This window comes from Bombina bombina, chromosome 1 (genome assembly GCF_027579735.1).
Source record: "Bombina bombina isolate aBomBom1 chromosome 1, aBomBom1.pri, whole genome shotgun sequence".
NCBI lineage: Eukaryota > Metazoa > Chordata > Amphibia > Anura > Bombinatoridae > Bombina > Bombina bombina.
In genome coordinates, this window is record NC_069499.1 from 1,145,050,459 (window position 1) to 1,145,066,829 (window position 16,371).

Below are 16,371 nucleotides of genomic sequence, written 5' to 3' on the forward strand. Positions count from 1 at the left end.
TACTGTTGGGGGGTCTTTGTTTTTTTTTTTTTTACAGGTAAAAGAGCTGATATCTTTGGGGCAATGCCCCACAAAAAAATCCTTTTTATTGTAGGCTAGGGTTTTTTTTATTTTGGGTGGGCTTTTTTATTTTGATAGTGCTATTAGATTAGGTGTAATTATTTTTTATCTCTGATAATCTTGTTTTTTATGTTCCATAATTTAGTGTTTGTTATTTTTTGTAATTTAGTATTTATTTTATTTTTTATTTAGATCCTTCGTAATTTTTAGAGTAGTTAGGAATTTTTTAATGTGTAGTTTAGTTTTATTTAATTGGTAGTTTAATTGTGGTTTAATAATTATATTAGTTTAATTGTTAGTTTTTAGAGTAGTGTTAGGAATTTTTTAATGTGTAGTTTAGTTTTATTTAATTGGTAGTTTATTTGTGGTTTAATAATTATATTAGTTTAATTGTTAATTTAAACTTAGGTTTTTTTTAATTTGACAGGTAAGTTTTAATTTAATTTAAACTAGGGAAATTGTAATTTTAATCTAAAGTTAGGGGTTTTTTAGGTTTAGGGGTTACTAGTTTAATTTAGTTTATTGTGATGTGGGGGGCTTTCGGTTTAGGGGTTAATAGTTTAGTATATTTCGTTGTAGGGAGCTTGCAGTTTAGGGGTTAATAGATTTATTATAGTGGCGGTGGTGTAGGGCTTAGTAACTTTAGTATAGTGGGCGGACAGCAGATTAGGGGTTAATCATATTTGAATAGTGTTTGCGATGCGGGAGGGCGGCTTTTAGGGGTTAATAAGTTTATTATATTGGTAATGTGTCAGGGAGCGGCGAAATAGGGGTTAATATTTTTTTTAAATGGCGGCGATATCGGGTGCGGCAGATTAGGGGTTAATAAATAAAATATAGTGTTTGCGATGCGGGAGGGCCTCGGTTTAGGGGTTAATAGGTCGTTTATGGGTGTTTAGTGTACTTTTTAACACTTTAGTTATGAATTTTATGTTACAGATTTGTAGCGTAAAACTCATAACTACTGACTTTAGACGGCATTACGGATCTTGTCGTTTTAGACTGTAACAACGTTTGTTTAGCCAGAACGCAAAACTCGTAATACCAGCGCAATGGGAATCCCATTAAAAAACGTAATTTTTAAGAGTGCAGTACTGACGTTGCGTTACAGGCTAAAAAGCTTGCAGTACAGCTATACCGACAAGACTTGTAATAGCTGCGTTACTGTTTTAACGCTGAAAATACCATATTTTCAGCGTTAAAAGACGAACGCACAGACTTGTAATCTAGCTGTCTGTTACCTAATATACAGTAATACAAATATATGGAACCTCAAGTATTTTCCTGCTTTTGATAGATTATAAAACAATATGATAGCCTACGCTCTTATAGTTTTAAGGAAAACAATCTGGGAAAAAAAAGTAAATTAAAGGAGAAAAAATAATTTTATGAGGAAACAAAAGAATGACTCCTACTCACAGAGCTGGGGTTTCATTAAAATACATTATACTGTATGTAATAAATTGGAAAAAATAGATCTAGTGTCTATAAACTGTAAGTAACGTTAGAGCAAAATGTTGCACTGTGTGAAGTAGTTGTGTATCTGCATATAAAAATGAAAACGGAGGGCAGCTCCGATTCAACAAAATGTATTACCACATGCAGCATAAAAACATATGCAGACTTGCATCTGAGGTAAACGGTAGTAGGCCCCTGTATATAGCCTTGTGTACTGGTAAAGTCTGACCGTCTGGCAACAGTTTGCTTACTTTTGTAGCGCACAGCGTGTCTATCCAATGCAGGTATAATACTCAATGTTTCAGCATTCACTCATCAAAAAGACACATGACTGAGGCTATGTATGGAAAGTCAGGACACCACACCTCAATCCTCTATGCCTTTCGTCCATGCTATGACCGGACTTTCTCAAGAAGAATAGCACTTACCGATTCCTTAAATATGCCCCCCTAGTGGTAGTTCTGGAAAAATTATACAGACAGTGCAAGGCTGGCAATCGCAAGACACTGAAAAATACATAACTAAATAGTGTGAGTTGTGTTTATACAGTGTTTTTATGTGTGAGGTGTGTGTGCTCATGCATTTTTTTTTGGTGTGTGTGTATACAGTGTTTTTGTGTGTGAGGTGTGTGTGTGTGCATGTATTGTTTTTTGTGTGTGAGGTGTATGTGCGCATATATTGTTTTCTCCAACATAGGTGTGTCCGGTCCACGGCGTCATCCTTACTTGTGGGATATTCTCTTCCCCAACAGGAAATGGCAAAGAGCCCAGCAAAGCTGGTCACATGATCCCTCCTAGGCTCCGCCTACCCCAGTCATTCTCTTTGCCGTTGTACAGGCAACATCTCCACGGAGATGGCTTAGAGTTTTTTAGTGTTTAACTGTAGTTTTTATTATTCAATCAAGAGTTTGTTATTTTGAAATAGTGCTGGTATGTACTATTTACTCAGAAACAGAAAAGAGATGAAGATTTCTGTTTGTATGAGGAAAATGATTTTAGCAACCGTAACTAAAATCCATGGCTGTTCCACACAGGACTGTTGAGAGCAATTAACTTCAGTTGGGGGAACAGTGTGCAGTCTCTTGCTGCTTGAGGTATGACACATTCTAACAAGACGATGTAATGCTGGAAGCTGTCATTTTCCCTATGGGATCCGGTAAGCCATGTTTATTACGATCATAAATAAGGGCTTCACAAGGGCTTATTAAGACTGTAGACTGTTTCTGGGCTAAATCGATTCATTATTAACACATATTTAGCCTTGAGGAATCATTTTATCTGGGTATTTTGATATAATAATATCGGCAGGCACTGTATTAGACACCTTATTCCTTAGGGGCTTTCCCAAAGCTTAAGCAGAGCCTCATTTTCGCGCCGGTGTGGCGCACTTGTTTTTGAGAGGCATGGCATGCAGTCGCATGTGAGAGGAGCTCTGATACTTAGAAAAGACTTTCTGAAGGCGTCATTTGGTATCGTATTCCCCTTTGGGCTTGGTTGGGTCTCAGCAAAGCAGATACCAGGGACTGTAAAGGGGTTAAAGTTTAAAACGGCTCCGGTTCCGTTATTTTAAGGGTTAAAGCTTCCAAATTTGGTGTGCAATACTTTTAAGGCTTTAAGACACTGTGGTGAAAATTTGGTGAATTTTGAACAATTCCTTCATGTTTTTTCGCAATTGCAGTAATAAAGTGTGTTCAGTTTAAAATTTAAAGTGACAGTAACGGTTTTATTTTAAAACGTTTTTGTACTTTGTTATCAAGTTTATGCCTGTTTAACATGTCTGAACTACCAGATAGACTGTGTTCTGAATGTGGGGAAGCCAGAATTCCTATTCATTTAAATAAATGTGATTTATGTGATAATGACAATGATGCCCAAGATGATTCCTCAAGTGAGGGGAGTAAGCATGGTACTGCATCATTCCCTCCTTCGTCTACACGAGTCTTGCCCACTCAGGAGGCCCCTAGTACATCTAGCGCGCCAATACTCCTTACTATGCAACAATTAACGGCTGTAATGGATAATTCTGTCAAAAACATTTTAGCCAAAATGAACCCTTGTCAGCGTAAGCGTGGCTGCTCTGTTTTAGATACTGAAGAGCATGACGACGCTGATATTAATATCTCTGAAGGGCCCCTAACCCAGTCTGATGGGGCCAGGGAGGTTTTGTCTGAGGGAGAAATTACTGATTCAGGGAACATTTCTCAACAGGCTGAACCTGATGTGATTGCATTTAAGTTTAAGTTGGAACATCTCCGCATTCTGCTTAAGGAGGTATTATCCACTCTGGATGATTGTGAAAAGTTGGTCATCCCAGAGAAACTATGTAAAATGGACAAGTTCCTAGAGGTGCCGGGGCTCCCAGAAGCTTTTCCTATACCCAAGCGGGTGGCGGACATTGTTAATAAAGAATGGGAAAGGCCCGGTATTCCTTTCGTCCCTCCCCCCATATTTAAAAAATTGTTTCCTATGGTCGACCCCAGAAAGGACTTATGGCAGACAGTCCCCAAGGTCGAGGGAGCGGTTTCCACTTTAAACAAACGCACCACTATACCCATAGAGGATAGTTGTGCTTTCAAAGATCCTATGGATAAAAAATTAGAAGGTTTGCTTAAAAAGATGTTTGTTCAGCAGGGTTACCTTCTACAACCAATTTCATGCATTGTCCCTGTCGCTACAGCCGCATGTTTCTGGTTCGATGAGCTGATAAAGACGCTCGATAGTGATTCTCCTCCTTATGAGGAGATTATGGACAGAATCAATGCTCTCAAATTGGCTAATTCTTTCACCCTAGACGCCACTTTGCAATTGGCTAGGTTAGCGGCTAAGAATTCTGGGTTTGCTATTGTGGCGCGCAGAGCGCTTTGGTTGAAATCTTGGTCGGCTGATGCGTCTTCCAAGAACAAGCTACTAAACATTCCTTTCAAGGGGAAAACGCTGTTTGGCCCTGACTTGAAAGAGATTATCTCTGATATCACTGGGGGTAAGGGCCACGCCCTTCCTCAGGATCGGCCTTTCAAGGCAAAAAATAGACCTAATTTTCGTCCCTTTCGTAAAAACGGACCAGCCCAAAGTGCTACGTCCTCTAAGCAAGAGGGTAATACTTCTCAAGCCAAGCCAGCTTGGAGACCAATGCAAGGCTGGAACAAGGGAAAGCAGGCCAAGAAACCTGCCACTGCTACCAAGACAGCATGAAATGTTGGCCCCCGATCCGGGACCGGATCTGGTGGGGGGCAGACTCTCTCTCTTCGCTCAGGCTTGGGCAAGAGATGTTCTGGATCCTTGGGCGCTAGAAATAGTCTCCCAAGGTTATCTTCTGGAATTCAAGGGACTTCCCCCAAGGGGGAGGTTCCACAGGTCTCAGTTGTCTTCAGACCACATAAAAAGACAGGCGTTCTTACATTGTGTAGAAGACCTGTTAAAAATGGGAGTGATTCATCCAGTTCCATTAAGAGAACAAGGGATGGGGTTCTACTCCAATCTGTTCATAGTTCCCAAAAAAGAGGGAACGTTCAGACCAATCTTAGATCTCAAGATCTTAAACAAGTTTCTCAAGGTTCCATCGTTCAAGATGGACACCATTCGAACTATTCTTCCTTCCATCCAGGAAGGTCAATTCATGACCACGGTGGATTTAAAGGATGCGTATCTACATATTCCTATCCACAAGGAACATCATCGGTTCCTAAGGTTCGCATTCCTGGACAAACATTACCAGTTCGTGGCGCTTCCTTTCGGATTAGCCACTGCTCCAAGGATTTTCACAAAGGTACTAGGGTCCCTTCTAGCTGTGCTACGACCAAGGGGCGTTGCGGTAGTACCTTACTTGGACGACATTCTGATTCAAGCGTCGTCCCTTCCTCAAGCAAAGGCTCACACGGACATCGTCCTGGCCTTTCTCAGATCTCACGGATGGAAAGTGAACGTGGAAAAGAGTTCTCTATCCCCGTCAACAAGGGTTCCCTTCTTGGGAACAATTATAGACTCCTTAGAAATGAGGATTTTTCTGACAGAGGTCAGAAAAACAAAACTTCTAGACTCTTGTCGGATACTTCATTCCGTTCCTCTTCCTTCCATAGCTCAGTGCATGGAAGTGATCGGGTTGATGGTAGCGGCAATGGACATAGTTCCTTTTGCGCGCATTCATCTAAGACCATTACAACTGTGCATGCTCAGTCAGTGGAATGGGGACTATACAGACTTGTCTCCGAAGATACAAGTAAATCAGAGGACCAGAGACTCACTCCGTTGGTGGCTGTCCCTGGACAACCTGTCACAAGGGATGACATTCCGCAGACCAGAGTGGGTCATTGTCACGACCGACGCCAGTCTGATGGGCTGGGGCGCGGTCTGGGGATCCCTGAAAGCTCAGGGTCTTTGGTCTCGGGAAGAATCTCTTCTACCGATAAATATTCTGGAACTGAGAGCGATATTCAATGCTCTCAAGGCTTGGCCTCAGCTAGCGAGGACCAAGTTCATACGTTTTCAATCAGACAACATGACAACTGTTGCGTACATCAACCATCAGGGGGGAACAAGGAGTTCCCTAGCGATGGAAGAAGTGACCAAAATCATTCTATGGGCGGAGTCTCACTCCTGCCACCTGTCTGCTATCCACATCCCAGGAGTGGAAAATTGGGAAGCGGATTTTCTGAGTCGTCAGACATTGCATCCGGGGGAGTGGGAACTCCATCCGGAAATCTTTGCCCAAGTCACTCACCTGTGGGGCATTCCAGACATGGATCTGATGGCCTCTCGTCAGAACTTCAAAGTTCCTTGCTACGGGGCCAGATCCAGGGATCCCAAGGCGGCTCTAGTGGATGCACTAGTAGCACCTTGGACCTTCAAACTAGCTTATGTGTTCCCGCCATTTCCTCTCATCCCCAGGCTGGTAGCCAGGATCAATCAGGAGAGGGCGTCGGTGATCTTGATAGCTCCTGCGTGGCCACGCAGGACTTGGTATGCAGATCTGGTGAATATGTCATCGGCTCCACCTTGGAAGCTACCTTTGAGACGAGACCTTCTTGTTCAGGGTCCGTTCGAACATCCGAATCTGGTTTCACTCCAGCTGACTGCTTGGAGATTGAACGCTTGATTTTATCGAAGCGAGGATTCTCAGATTCTGTTATCGATACTCTTGTTCAGGCCAGAAAGCCTGTCACTAGAAAGATTTACCACAAAATTTGGAAAAAATATATCTGTTGGTGTGAATCTAAAGGATTCCCTTGGGACAAGGTTAAGATTCCTAGGATTCTATCCTTCCTTCAAGAAGGATTGGAAAAAGGATTATCTGCAAGTTCCCTGAAGGGACAGATTTCTGCCTTGTCGGTGTTACTTCACAAAAAGCTGGCAGCTGTGCCAGATGTTCAAGCCTTTGTTCAGGCTCTGGTTAGAATCAAGCCTGTTTACAAACCTTTGACTCCTCCTTGGAGTCTCAATTTAGTTCTTTCAGTTCTTCAGGGGGTTCCGTTTGAACCCTTACATTCCGTTGATATTAAGTTATTATCTTGGAAAGTTTTGTTTTTAGTTGCAATTTCTTCTGCTAGAAGAGTTTCAGAATTATCTGCTCTGCAGTGTTCTCCTCCTTATCTGGTGTTCCATGCAGATAAGGTGGTTTTACGTACTAAACCTGGTTTTCTTCCAAAAGTTGTTTCTAACAAAAACATTAACCAGGAGATTATCGTACCTTCTCTGTGTCCGAAACCAGTTTCAAAGAAGGAACGTTTGTTGCACAATTTGGATGTTGTTCGCGCTCTAAAATTCTATTTAGATGCTACAAAGGATTTTAGACAAACATCTTCCTTGTTTGTTGTTTATTCAGGTAAAAGGAGAGGTCAAAAAGCAACTTCTACCTCTCTCTCTTTTTGGATTAAAAGCATCATCAGATTGGCTTACGAGACTGCCGGACGGCAGCCTCCCGAAAGAATCACAGCTCATTCCACTAGGGCTGTGGCTTCCACATGGGCCTTCAAGAACGAGGCTTCTGTTGATCAGATATGTAGGGCAGCGACTTGGTCTTCACTGCACACTTTTACCAAATTTTACAAGTTTGATACTTTTGCTTCTTCTGAGGCTATTTTTGGGAGAAAGGTTTTGCAAGCCGTGGTGCCTTCCATTTAGGTGACCTGATTTGCTCCCTCCCTTCATCCGTGTCCTAAAGCTTTGGTATTGGTTCCCACAAGTAAGGATGACGCCGTGGACCGGACACACCTATGTTGGAGAAAACAGAATTTATGTTTACCTGATAAATTTCTTTCTCCAACGGTGTGTCCGGTCCACGGCCCGCCCTGGTTTTTTAATCAGGTCTGATAATTTATTTTCTTTAACTACAGTCACCACGGTACCATATGGTTTCTCCTATGCAAATATTCCTCCTTAACGTCGGTCGAATGACTGGGGTAGGCGGAGCCTAGGAGGGATCATGTGACCAGCTTTGCTGGGCTCTTTGCCATTTCCTGTTGGGGAAGAGAATATCCCACAAGTAAGGATGACGCCGTGGACCGGACACACCGTTGGAGAAAGAAATTTATCAGGTAAACATAAATTCTGTTTTTTTGTGTGTGTGTGTGTGTGTACAGTGTTTTTTGTGTGTAATGTGTGTGTGCGGATGTATTGTTTTATTGTGTGTGAGGTGTCAGTGTTTGCAGTGTTTGTGTGCTGTCATTAGTTGCAATGAAGCATAATTTGGGATAGAACTGAAATGCCAGAATGCCATGGAACATTTCAGCCATGGAACATTTACTTTTCTGGGCAAGACGTGTTTTTTGTTTTCGCAAACACTTATTGCAGTAACACATTTGGGTGCACCCTTACTAGACAACCTAGATATTTGTATGTAATAAAATAAAATAAAAACAGCATTTGGACAGCATGGGGGTGCGAAGGCATCATGCCATAGAACTAACCCTTGAAATTTGCTGCCCTAGGCACAGGCTTAGTTTGTTAAGGCCAAAATACCCTACTTCTTGTTACGTTCTCACATGAGTTTTCGATTCTTCTAATCCACACTGCAAATAGACTCTTTATAAAAAGGGAAATAATAACAAATATGCTTAATGTTTAAACATTAATTTAAGCAAAAAAATAAAATAATAAATTCAGAGAAGTTTTTTAATGCACAGATTATGAATATTTATAACTCAAGAAGCGGTAACGATTATTCTCAATCCCTACAGGAAGTGGCAAAGAGAGCACACAGCAAAGCTGTCCATATAGCACCCCTCAGGCTCCGCCCCCCCCAGTCATTCTCTTTGCCGCTCTAAACAAGTAGCATCTCCACGGGAGGGTAAAGAGTTTGTGGTGTTAGATTTGTAGTTTTTATTTCTTCTATCAAGAGTTTATTTTAAAATAGTGCCGGCTTGTACTATTTACTCTGAAGCAGAAAGTGATGAAGATTTCTGCTGAGAGGAATATGATTTTAGCACCAGTAACTAAAATACATTGCTGTTCCCACGCAGGACTGTTGAATACCAGAGAACTTCAGTTGGGGGGAACAGTTTGCAGGCTTAACTGCTTAAGGTATGATCAGTCATTTTTCTAACAAGACCAAGTAATGCTAGAAGACTGTCAGAAATCCCCTCAGGGATAGGTAAGCCATTTTTCTCAGAGTATAAAGTGATGGCTTAAATTAAGGGCTCAAAGCTGGTTGACACTATTGTGGGCTTAATTGATTGCTTTATTAGCATGATTCAGTATGTTTTGGGTGTTTTTGAGACTTTAAAACACTTGTGGGGTTTATTTTGGCGCCTGGCACTTATTTAGACACCTAACCTAGTCAAAAAGGCCCCACCACTCTGAAATCAAGAGGGAGGGGGCCTCCTTTTCGCGCCTCAGTTGCGCAGTTGTTTTGGCTTCACAGTTCATGCAGCTTCACGTGAGGAGTCCAGGGACTTCAGAAAGGACTTCAAAGAGGCTTATTTCTTACTCAAATAATCCCTAAGGAAGGTAAAAGCCACAGTAGAGGCTGTGGCATGGTACTGTAGTGTTTTTAACCGGTTAATTGCTGTTCTTAGCTCCGGTTTGGGCATTAAGGGGTTAATTTGTCTGAAAATTTGTGTGCAATCTTTTCAAAGCATTAAGACAATGTGGTGAAAATTTCATTAAAATAAGATGTTTATTTGATGGTTATTTGATGTTTTAGTAATAAAGTGTGCACTTTTATTATTTAAAGACACAGTAACGTTTTTTTCAAAAATTATTTTGTATGTATTGTAGTGCTGTCTAAGTCTGTCAAACATGTCTGACCCTTCAGATAGCCATTGTTCTGTATGTTTAAAGGCCAAGGCGGTGCCCCCATTAGATTTATGTGTGAAATGTGCTATAGCTTAGTGATGTAGCCCAAGATGATTCTTTAGCTGAAGGTAGTGGGGATAGTTCGCTATCCTCTCCTTCTGTGTCAACACCAGCTATGCCCGCGCAAGCGATGCCCAGTACATCTAGCGCACCAATTCCTATTACTTTGCAACAATTAGCTGCCAGCTTTTCCAAGAAAGCGTGATAGCTCAGTTTTAAATACAGAAAATGAGCAAGCAGACGCAGCTGATAATTTATCTGTAGTGCCCTCACATTAATCTGACTTGGCGGTGAGGGAGGGCCTGTCTGAGGGAGAAATTTCTGATACGGGAAAGGTTTCTCAGCAGGCAGAGCCTGATGCCATAGCATTTAAATTTAAGCTAGAACACCTCCGCGCTCTACTTAAGGAGGTCCTAGCTACACTTGATGATTGTGACCCTTTAGTGGTCCCAGAAAAATTGTGTAAAATGGACAAATTCTTAGAGGTCCCAGTACACACTGATGCGTTTCCGATACCTAAGAGGGTGGCGGATATTGTGACTAGGGAGTGGGAGAAACCAGGTGTACCTTTTGTTCCCCCCCCCCCTATATTTAAGAAAATGTTCCCCATTGTTGACCCAAGGAGGGACGCGTGGCAGACGGTCCCTAAGGTAGAGGGGGCAGTTTCAACGCTAGCTAAGCGCACGACTATACCAATAGAAGACAGTTGCGCCTTCAAAGATCCTATGGATAAAAAATTAGAAGGTTTACTTAAGAAAATCTTTGTTCAAAAAGGTTTTCTTCTTCAACCAATTTCTTGCATTATTCCTGTAACCACTGCAGCAGCTTTTTGGTTTGAGGAACTAGAAAACTCGCTCCAGAAGGAGACTTCTTATGATGAGGTCATGGACAGAATTCACGCCCTGAAGTTGGCTAATTCTTTCATTACAGATGCCGCTTTTCAGGTAGCTAAATTAGCGGCAAAAAATTCTGGTTTTGCAATCGTGGCGCGCAGAGCGCTTTGGCTCAAATCTTGGTCGGCGGATGTGTTGTCCAAAACAAAATTGCTTAATATTCCTTTCAAGGGTAAGACCCTATTTGGGCCAGAGTTGAAAGAAATTATTTCAGATATCACTGGGGGAAAGGGCCATGCCCTTCCACAAGATAGACCTTTCAAAGCTAAAAATAAGTCTAATTTTCGTTCCTTTCGCAATTTCAGGAACGGACCTGCTCCTACCTCTACAGCCACTAGGCAAGAGGGTAACGCATCCCAGCCCAAACCAGCATGGAAACCATTGCAAGGCTGGAACAAGGGTAAACAGGCCAAGAAGCCTGCTGCTGCTACCAAGACAGCATGAAAGGGTAGCCCCCGAACCGGGACCGGATCTAGTAGGGGGCAGACTTTCTCTCTTTGCTCAGGCTTGGGCAAGAGATGTTCCGGACCCCTGGGCGTTAGAAATTGTCTCTCAGGGGTATCTTCTGGAATTCAAGGACCTTCCTCCAAGGGGAAGGTTCCACATGTCTCGCTTATCTTTAGACCAGATAAAGAGACAGGCATTCTTACGTTGCATAGAAGACCTTCTAAAAATGGGAGTGATACACCCAGTTCCAACAGCAGAACAAGGACTGGGTTTTTACTCAAACCTGTTTGTAGTTCCCAAAAAGGAAGGAACTTTCAGGCCAATCCTGGACTTAAAAATCCTAAACAAATTCCTCAGAGTTCCATCATTCAAAATGGAAACCATTCGGACAATTTTACCAATGATCCAGGAGGGTCAATATATGACTACCGTGGACTTAAAGGATGCCTACCTGCATATTCCTATCCACAAAGATCACCATCAGTTCCTGAGGTTCGCCTTTCTGGACAAGCATTATCAATTTGTGGCCCTTCCCTTTGGATTGGCCACTGCTCCCAGAATTTTCACAAAGGTGCTAGGGTCCCTTCTAGCGGTGCTAAGACCAAGGGGCATTGCAGTAGCACCTTACCTAGACGACATCTTAATACAAGCGTTGTCCTTTCACAAAGCAAAGGCTCATACAGACATTGTTCTAGCCTTTCTAAGGTCTCACAGGTGGAAGGTGAACATAGAAAAGAGTTCTCTGTCCCCGTTCACAAGGGTTCCCTTCCTGGGAACAATAATACTCGGTAGAAATGAAAATCTTTCTGACGGAGGTCAGGAAGTTAAAACTTTTCAACACTTGTCGAGTTCTTCATGCCATTCCTCAACCCTCCGTGGCTCAGTGCATGGAGGTAATAGGACTAATGGTTGCAGCAATGGACGTGGTCCCTTTTGCTCGAATTCATTTAAGACCACTGCAACTGTGCATGCTCAAACAGTGGAATGGGGATTATGCAGATTTGTCTCCCCAGATACAATTGGACCAGAAAACGAGAGACTCACTCCTCTGGTGGTTGTCTCAGGATCACCTGTCTCAGGGAATGAGTTTCCGAAGACCGGAGTGGATCATTGTCACGACCGACGCCAGCCTCTTAGGCTGGGGTGCGGTCTGGGACTCCCTGAAAGCTCAGGGTCTATGGTCTCGGGAAGAATCTCTTCTCCCGATAAACATTTTGGAATTGAGATTGATATTCAATGTGCTCCAGGCCTCGCCTCAACTTGCGGATGCCAAATTCATCAGATTTCAGTCGGACAACATGACGACTGTAGCCTACATCAATCATCAGGGAGGAACAAAGAGTTCCCTAGCGATGAGGGAGGTATCCAAGATAATCAAATGGGCAGAGGATCACTCCTGCCATCTATCAGCAATTCATATCCCAGGAGTGGACAACTGGGAAGCGGATTATCTGAGTCGTCAGACTTTCCATCCGGGGGAGTGGGAACTTCACCCGGAGGTTTTTGCCCAGTTAACTCAACTATGGGGCCTTCCAGATCTGGATCTGATGGCGTCACGCCAGAACTCCAAGGTTCCACGTTACGGCTCCAGGTCCAGGGATCCCAAGGCGACATTGTTAGATGCCTTAGTGGCGCCTTGGTCGTTCAATCTAGCTTATGTATTTCCACCGTTTCCTCTTCAAACAGGAGAAGGTTTCGGTAATTCTGATAACTCCTGCGTGGCCGCGCAGGACTTGGTATGCAGACCTGGTGAATATGTCATCGGTTCCACCATGGAAGCTACCTTTGAGGCAGGACCTTCTAATCCAAGGTCCATTCAAACATCCAAACATAGTTTCTCTGCAACTGACTGCTTGGAGATTGAACGCTTGATTCTAGTTAAGCGTGGGTTTTCAGAATCAGTTATAGATACTCTGATCCAGGCTAGAAAGCCTGTCACTAGGAAAATTTACCATAAGATATGGCGGAAATATCTTTGCTGGTGCGAATCCAAGGGTTACTCATGGAGTAAGATTAGGATTCCAAGATTACTATCTTTTCTCCAAGAAGGATTGGAGAAAGGTTTGTTAGCTAGTCCTTTAAAAGGACAGATATCTGCTCTGTCTGTTTTGTTACAAGCGCCAGATGTTCAGGCGTTTGTACAGGCTTTAGTCAGAATCAAGCCTGTCTACAGACCTGTGGCTCCTCCATGGAGTCTAAATTTAGTTCTTTCAGTTCTTCAAGGGGTTCCGTTTGAACCTCTACATTCCATAGATATCAAGTTACTATCTTGGAAAGTTTTGTTTTTGGTAGCTATTTCTTCTGCTAGAAGAGTTTCTGAATTGTCTGCTTTGCAGTGTAATTCACCCTATCTGGTGTTCCATACAGATAAGGTTGTTTTACGTACCAAACCTGGTTTTCTTCCAAAAGTGGTTTCCAATAAGAATATTAACCAGGAAATAGTTGTTCCTTCTCTGTGTCCTAATCCAGCTTCTAACAAGGAACGCCTGTTACACAACCTTGATGTGGTTTGTGCTTTGAAGTTTTATCTAAAAGCAACTAAAGAGTTCAGACAAACATCGTCCTTGTTTGTCGTTTATTCTGGCAAGAGGAGAGGTCAAAAAGCGACTGCGACCTCTCTGTCTTTCTGGCTGAAAAGCATCATCCGATTGACTTATGAGACTGCTGGAAGGCAGCCTCCTGAACGAATTACAGCTCACTCTACTAGAGCTGTGGCTTCCACTTGGGCTTTCAAGAATGAGGCTTCTGTTGATCAGATATGTAAGGCAGCGACTTGGTCTTCACTGCATACATTTACCAAATTTTACAAATTCGATACTTTTGCTTCTTCGGAGGCTATTTTTGGGAGAAAAGTTTTGCAAGCAGTGGTGCCTTCCGTTTAGGTTACCTGACTTGTTCCCTCCCTTCATCCGTGTCCTAAAGCTTTGGTATTGGTTCCCACAAGTAAGGATGAAGCCGTGGACCGGATACACGAATGTAGGAGAAAACAGAATTTATGTTTACCTGATAAATTTCTTTCTCCTACGGTGTATTCGGTCCACGGCCCACCCTGGCATTTTGGTCAGGTTTAAATTTATTTTTGTAAACTACAGTCACCACTGCACCCTATGGTTCTCCTTTTTCTCCTAACCGTCGGTCGAAATGACTGGGGGGCGGAGCCTGAGGGGAGCTATATGGACAGCTCTGCTGTGTGCTCTCTTTGCCACTTCCTGTAGGGATTGAGAATATCCCACAAGTAAGGATGAAGCCGTGGACCGGATACACCGTAGGAGAAAGAAATTTATCAGGTAAACATAAATTCTGTTTTTTCAATTGCACCATAATGTCAGTCACTTTGAAGTGTGACTTGTTACAATAAAGGAAACAGAGGGTATTGGCACACATCCACTTGCAAATAAGCAAAACAGTTTTAAATGCTGCAAAAATTCCTTTTTTTTTATATTGGATTTGTTACAATAAAGTTTTAGTTACATTTTGCCAGTGGCATTTAACTAAGAAAATTCTATCTACTTATAATTAATTTTGTAATTAAATTACAGGAATAATAGTGGCTAAATTAACATTTAATAAACATTTTACTGTTATTTATATTAAAGCAAAGGTGTCAGTCCTAATACTGAGTACAGTCTATAATTTAAGAATATTTGCATATACACTGGTGACAGTGACTGATTGGGCAATGAGATTCTGAAATTCGGGCATAATTGTGGTTTTTTTATGGGCTGTATGTGGACATCCCTAAAGCTATAACTATGTAACTGAATTCTTAGTGTAAATATTTAGTTATTTTTGTCTTGTTAAAATTAAAATTGTAGTAGTTAATATTTCATCTCATAGACTTAACTGAGTTTTCTAATTTCAGGTTCAAAAGGCTTGGGATCTTCTTCAGGAACGGATGAACCAAAAGAAAAACATTCCGGCAGACAACCCTGTTTTAATCTCCAAATTTTAATTTTGTGGACAATAGAAATATTGATCTTTATAAATCAGTAATGTTAATCTCGGACATTATTCTATACCTAACTAAGTGCCACAAGGAATTGCACGTAACATACAATTTTTAGGAAATATTAAAAAAATTCTCATGAAAGGTACACATTTTAACAGCACAATACTGATTTTAAGAATGTTTTAGTTGTAACTACAGGGCTAGTTCCTAAATCTGATGGATCTCCCAATGTAAAGATTCACTAGGCATCCCCTAAACTGCTCTATGTGTACTTTTACAAATTCAGTATAGCCTCTTATCCCTTAGAGCCCACTGCTGGCAGGTAAGACTACAATACTGGCTTAGCTGGATATGGGTGACTGGCTTGGCAGTGTAGTGTGAATCATAACACTTTGAGTGGTCTATAGAAAAATCGTCCTGCAAATTTTCCATATGCTAGGTCAGCAACAGCTTTTCTCCAGCTAGTGGCCTTCATCTTCTAGTCAAACAACTGGTTCTCAGTGGCTAAAAAATAAGAATGGAAATTGCACAGTTTCAGTGCATATTAACAAAAAACTTCACATAGATTAACTGAATGCTGCTAGTACATTCTATTAATAACCCATCTGAGCACTTTAAAAACAAGACAACATTTTGTCTGTTACTTGATCTTGTATTAGATTTACTGACACTGCATAGTTGCTTTATTTGCAAGCCATCATGGCATGCTATTTTTATTTGTTTTTTTGTGTTATGCACCTACATATTTCCCATTGCATGGAACAATACGGATTACTGGTAAAGCGTACCGGTGGGTACCACAAACAGGCATCTTTCCTGCACTTAGTGTCTGTTAAACAAGCAGCTTATCTAAGGAAATGTCTTTTATATCCAAAAATCTATTAGCTTCAAAAAATAAGCCATTTGTTTTGTAGTTTCCATCATTCCCTTAACGATGACTGTGCAGAATGATTTACAAGTGTAATTAAGTTCCAGGTGTGCAGAGTGTTAATGGTTTAATTTGATTAAAGAGGTGTTGAAATCCAATTTAATGAAGCAAATTATTTGTTCTGAGGAAAATGCAGCCTTCTGAGTAAAATCAGGATCTGATTTATGCCCTCATAATGAGAGCTGTCTTTTGTACTATAGCACTGTCTTGATTGCTGGGACATAATTGTATTTCCATGGTGTCTATTCACAAAACTTTTTTAATTAATGGATAGTTCTTATGAGATTTATTTTTAAAAACAGTGGTAGATTTTAAAAATTAGATAAATATATGAAGATCTAATTTGAT

General features: G+C 41.5%; 1 protein-coding gene across 2 annotated transcripts in view; it reads left to right on the forward strand.

The window, feature by feature from the left end:
- COASY (Coenzyme A synthase) overlaps positions 1 to 16,121 on the forward strand; it is a 115,620-nt gene extending 99,499 nt beyond the window's left edge. For both annotated transcript variants that reach the window (XM_053699232.1, XM_053699241.1), the window contains exon 10: positions 15,009 to 16,121. In XM_053699232.1, the coding sequence (XP_053555207.1) occupies positions 15,009 to 15,098 (90 nt within the window). In that variant the 3' untranslated portion in view covers positions 15,099 to 16,121. The remainder of the gene's footprint in view (positions 1 to 15,008) is intronic.
- The last annotated feature ends 250 nt before the right edge of the window (positions 16,122 to 16,371 follow it).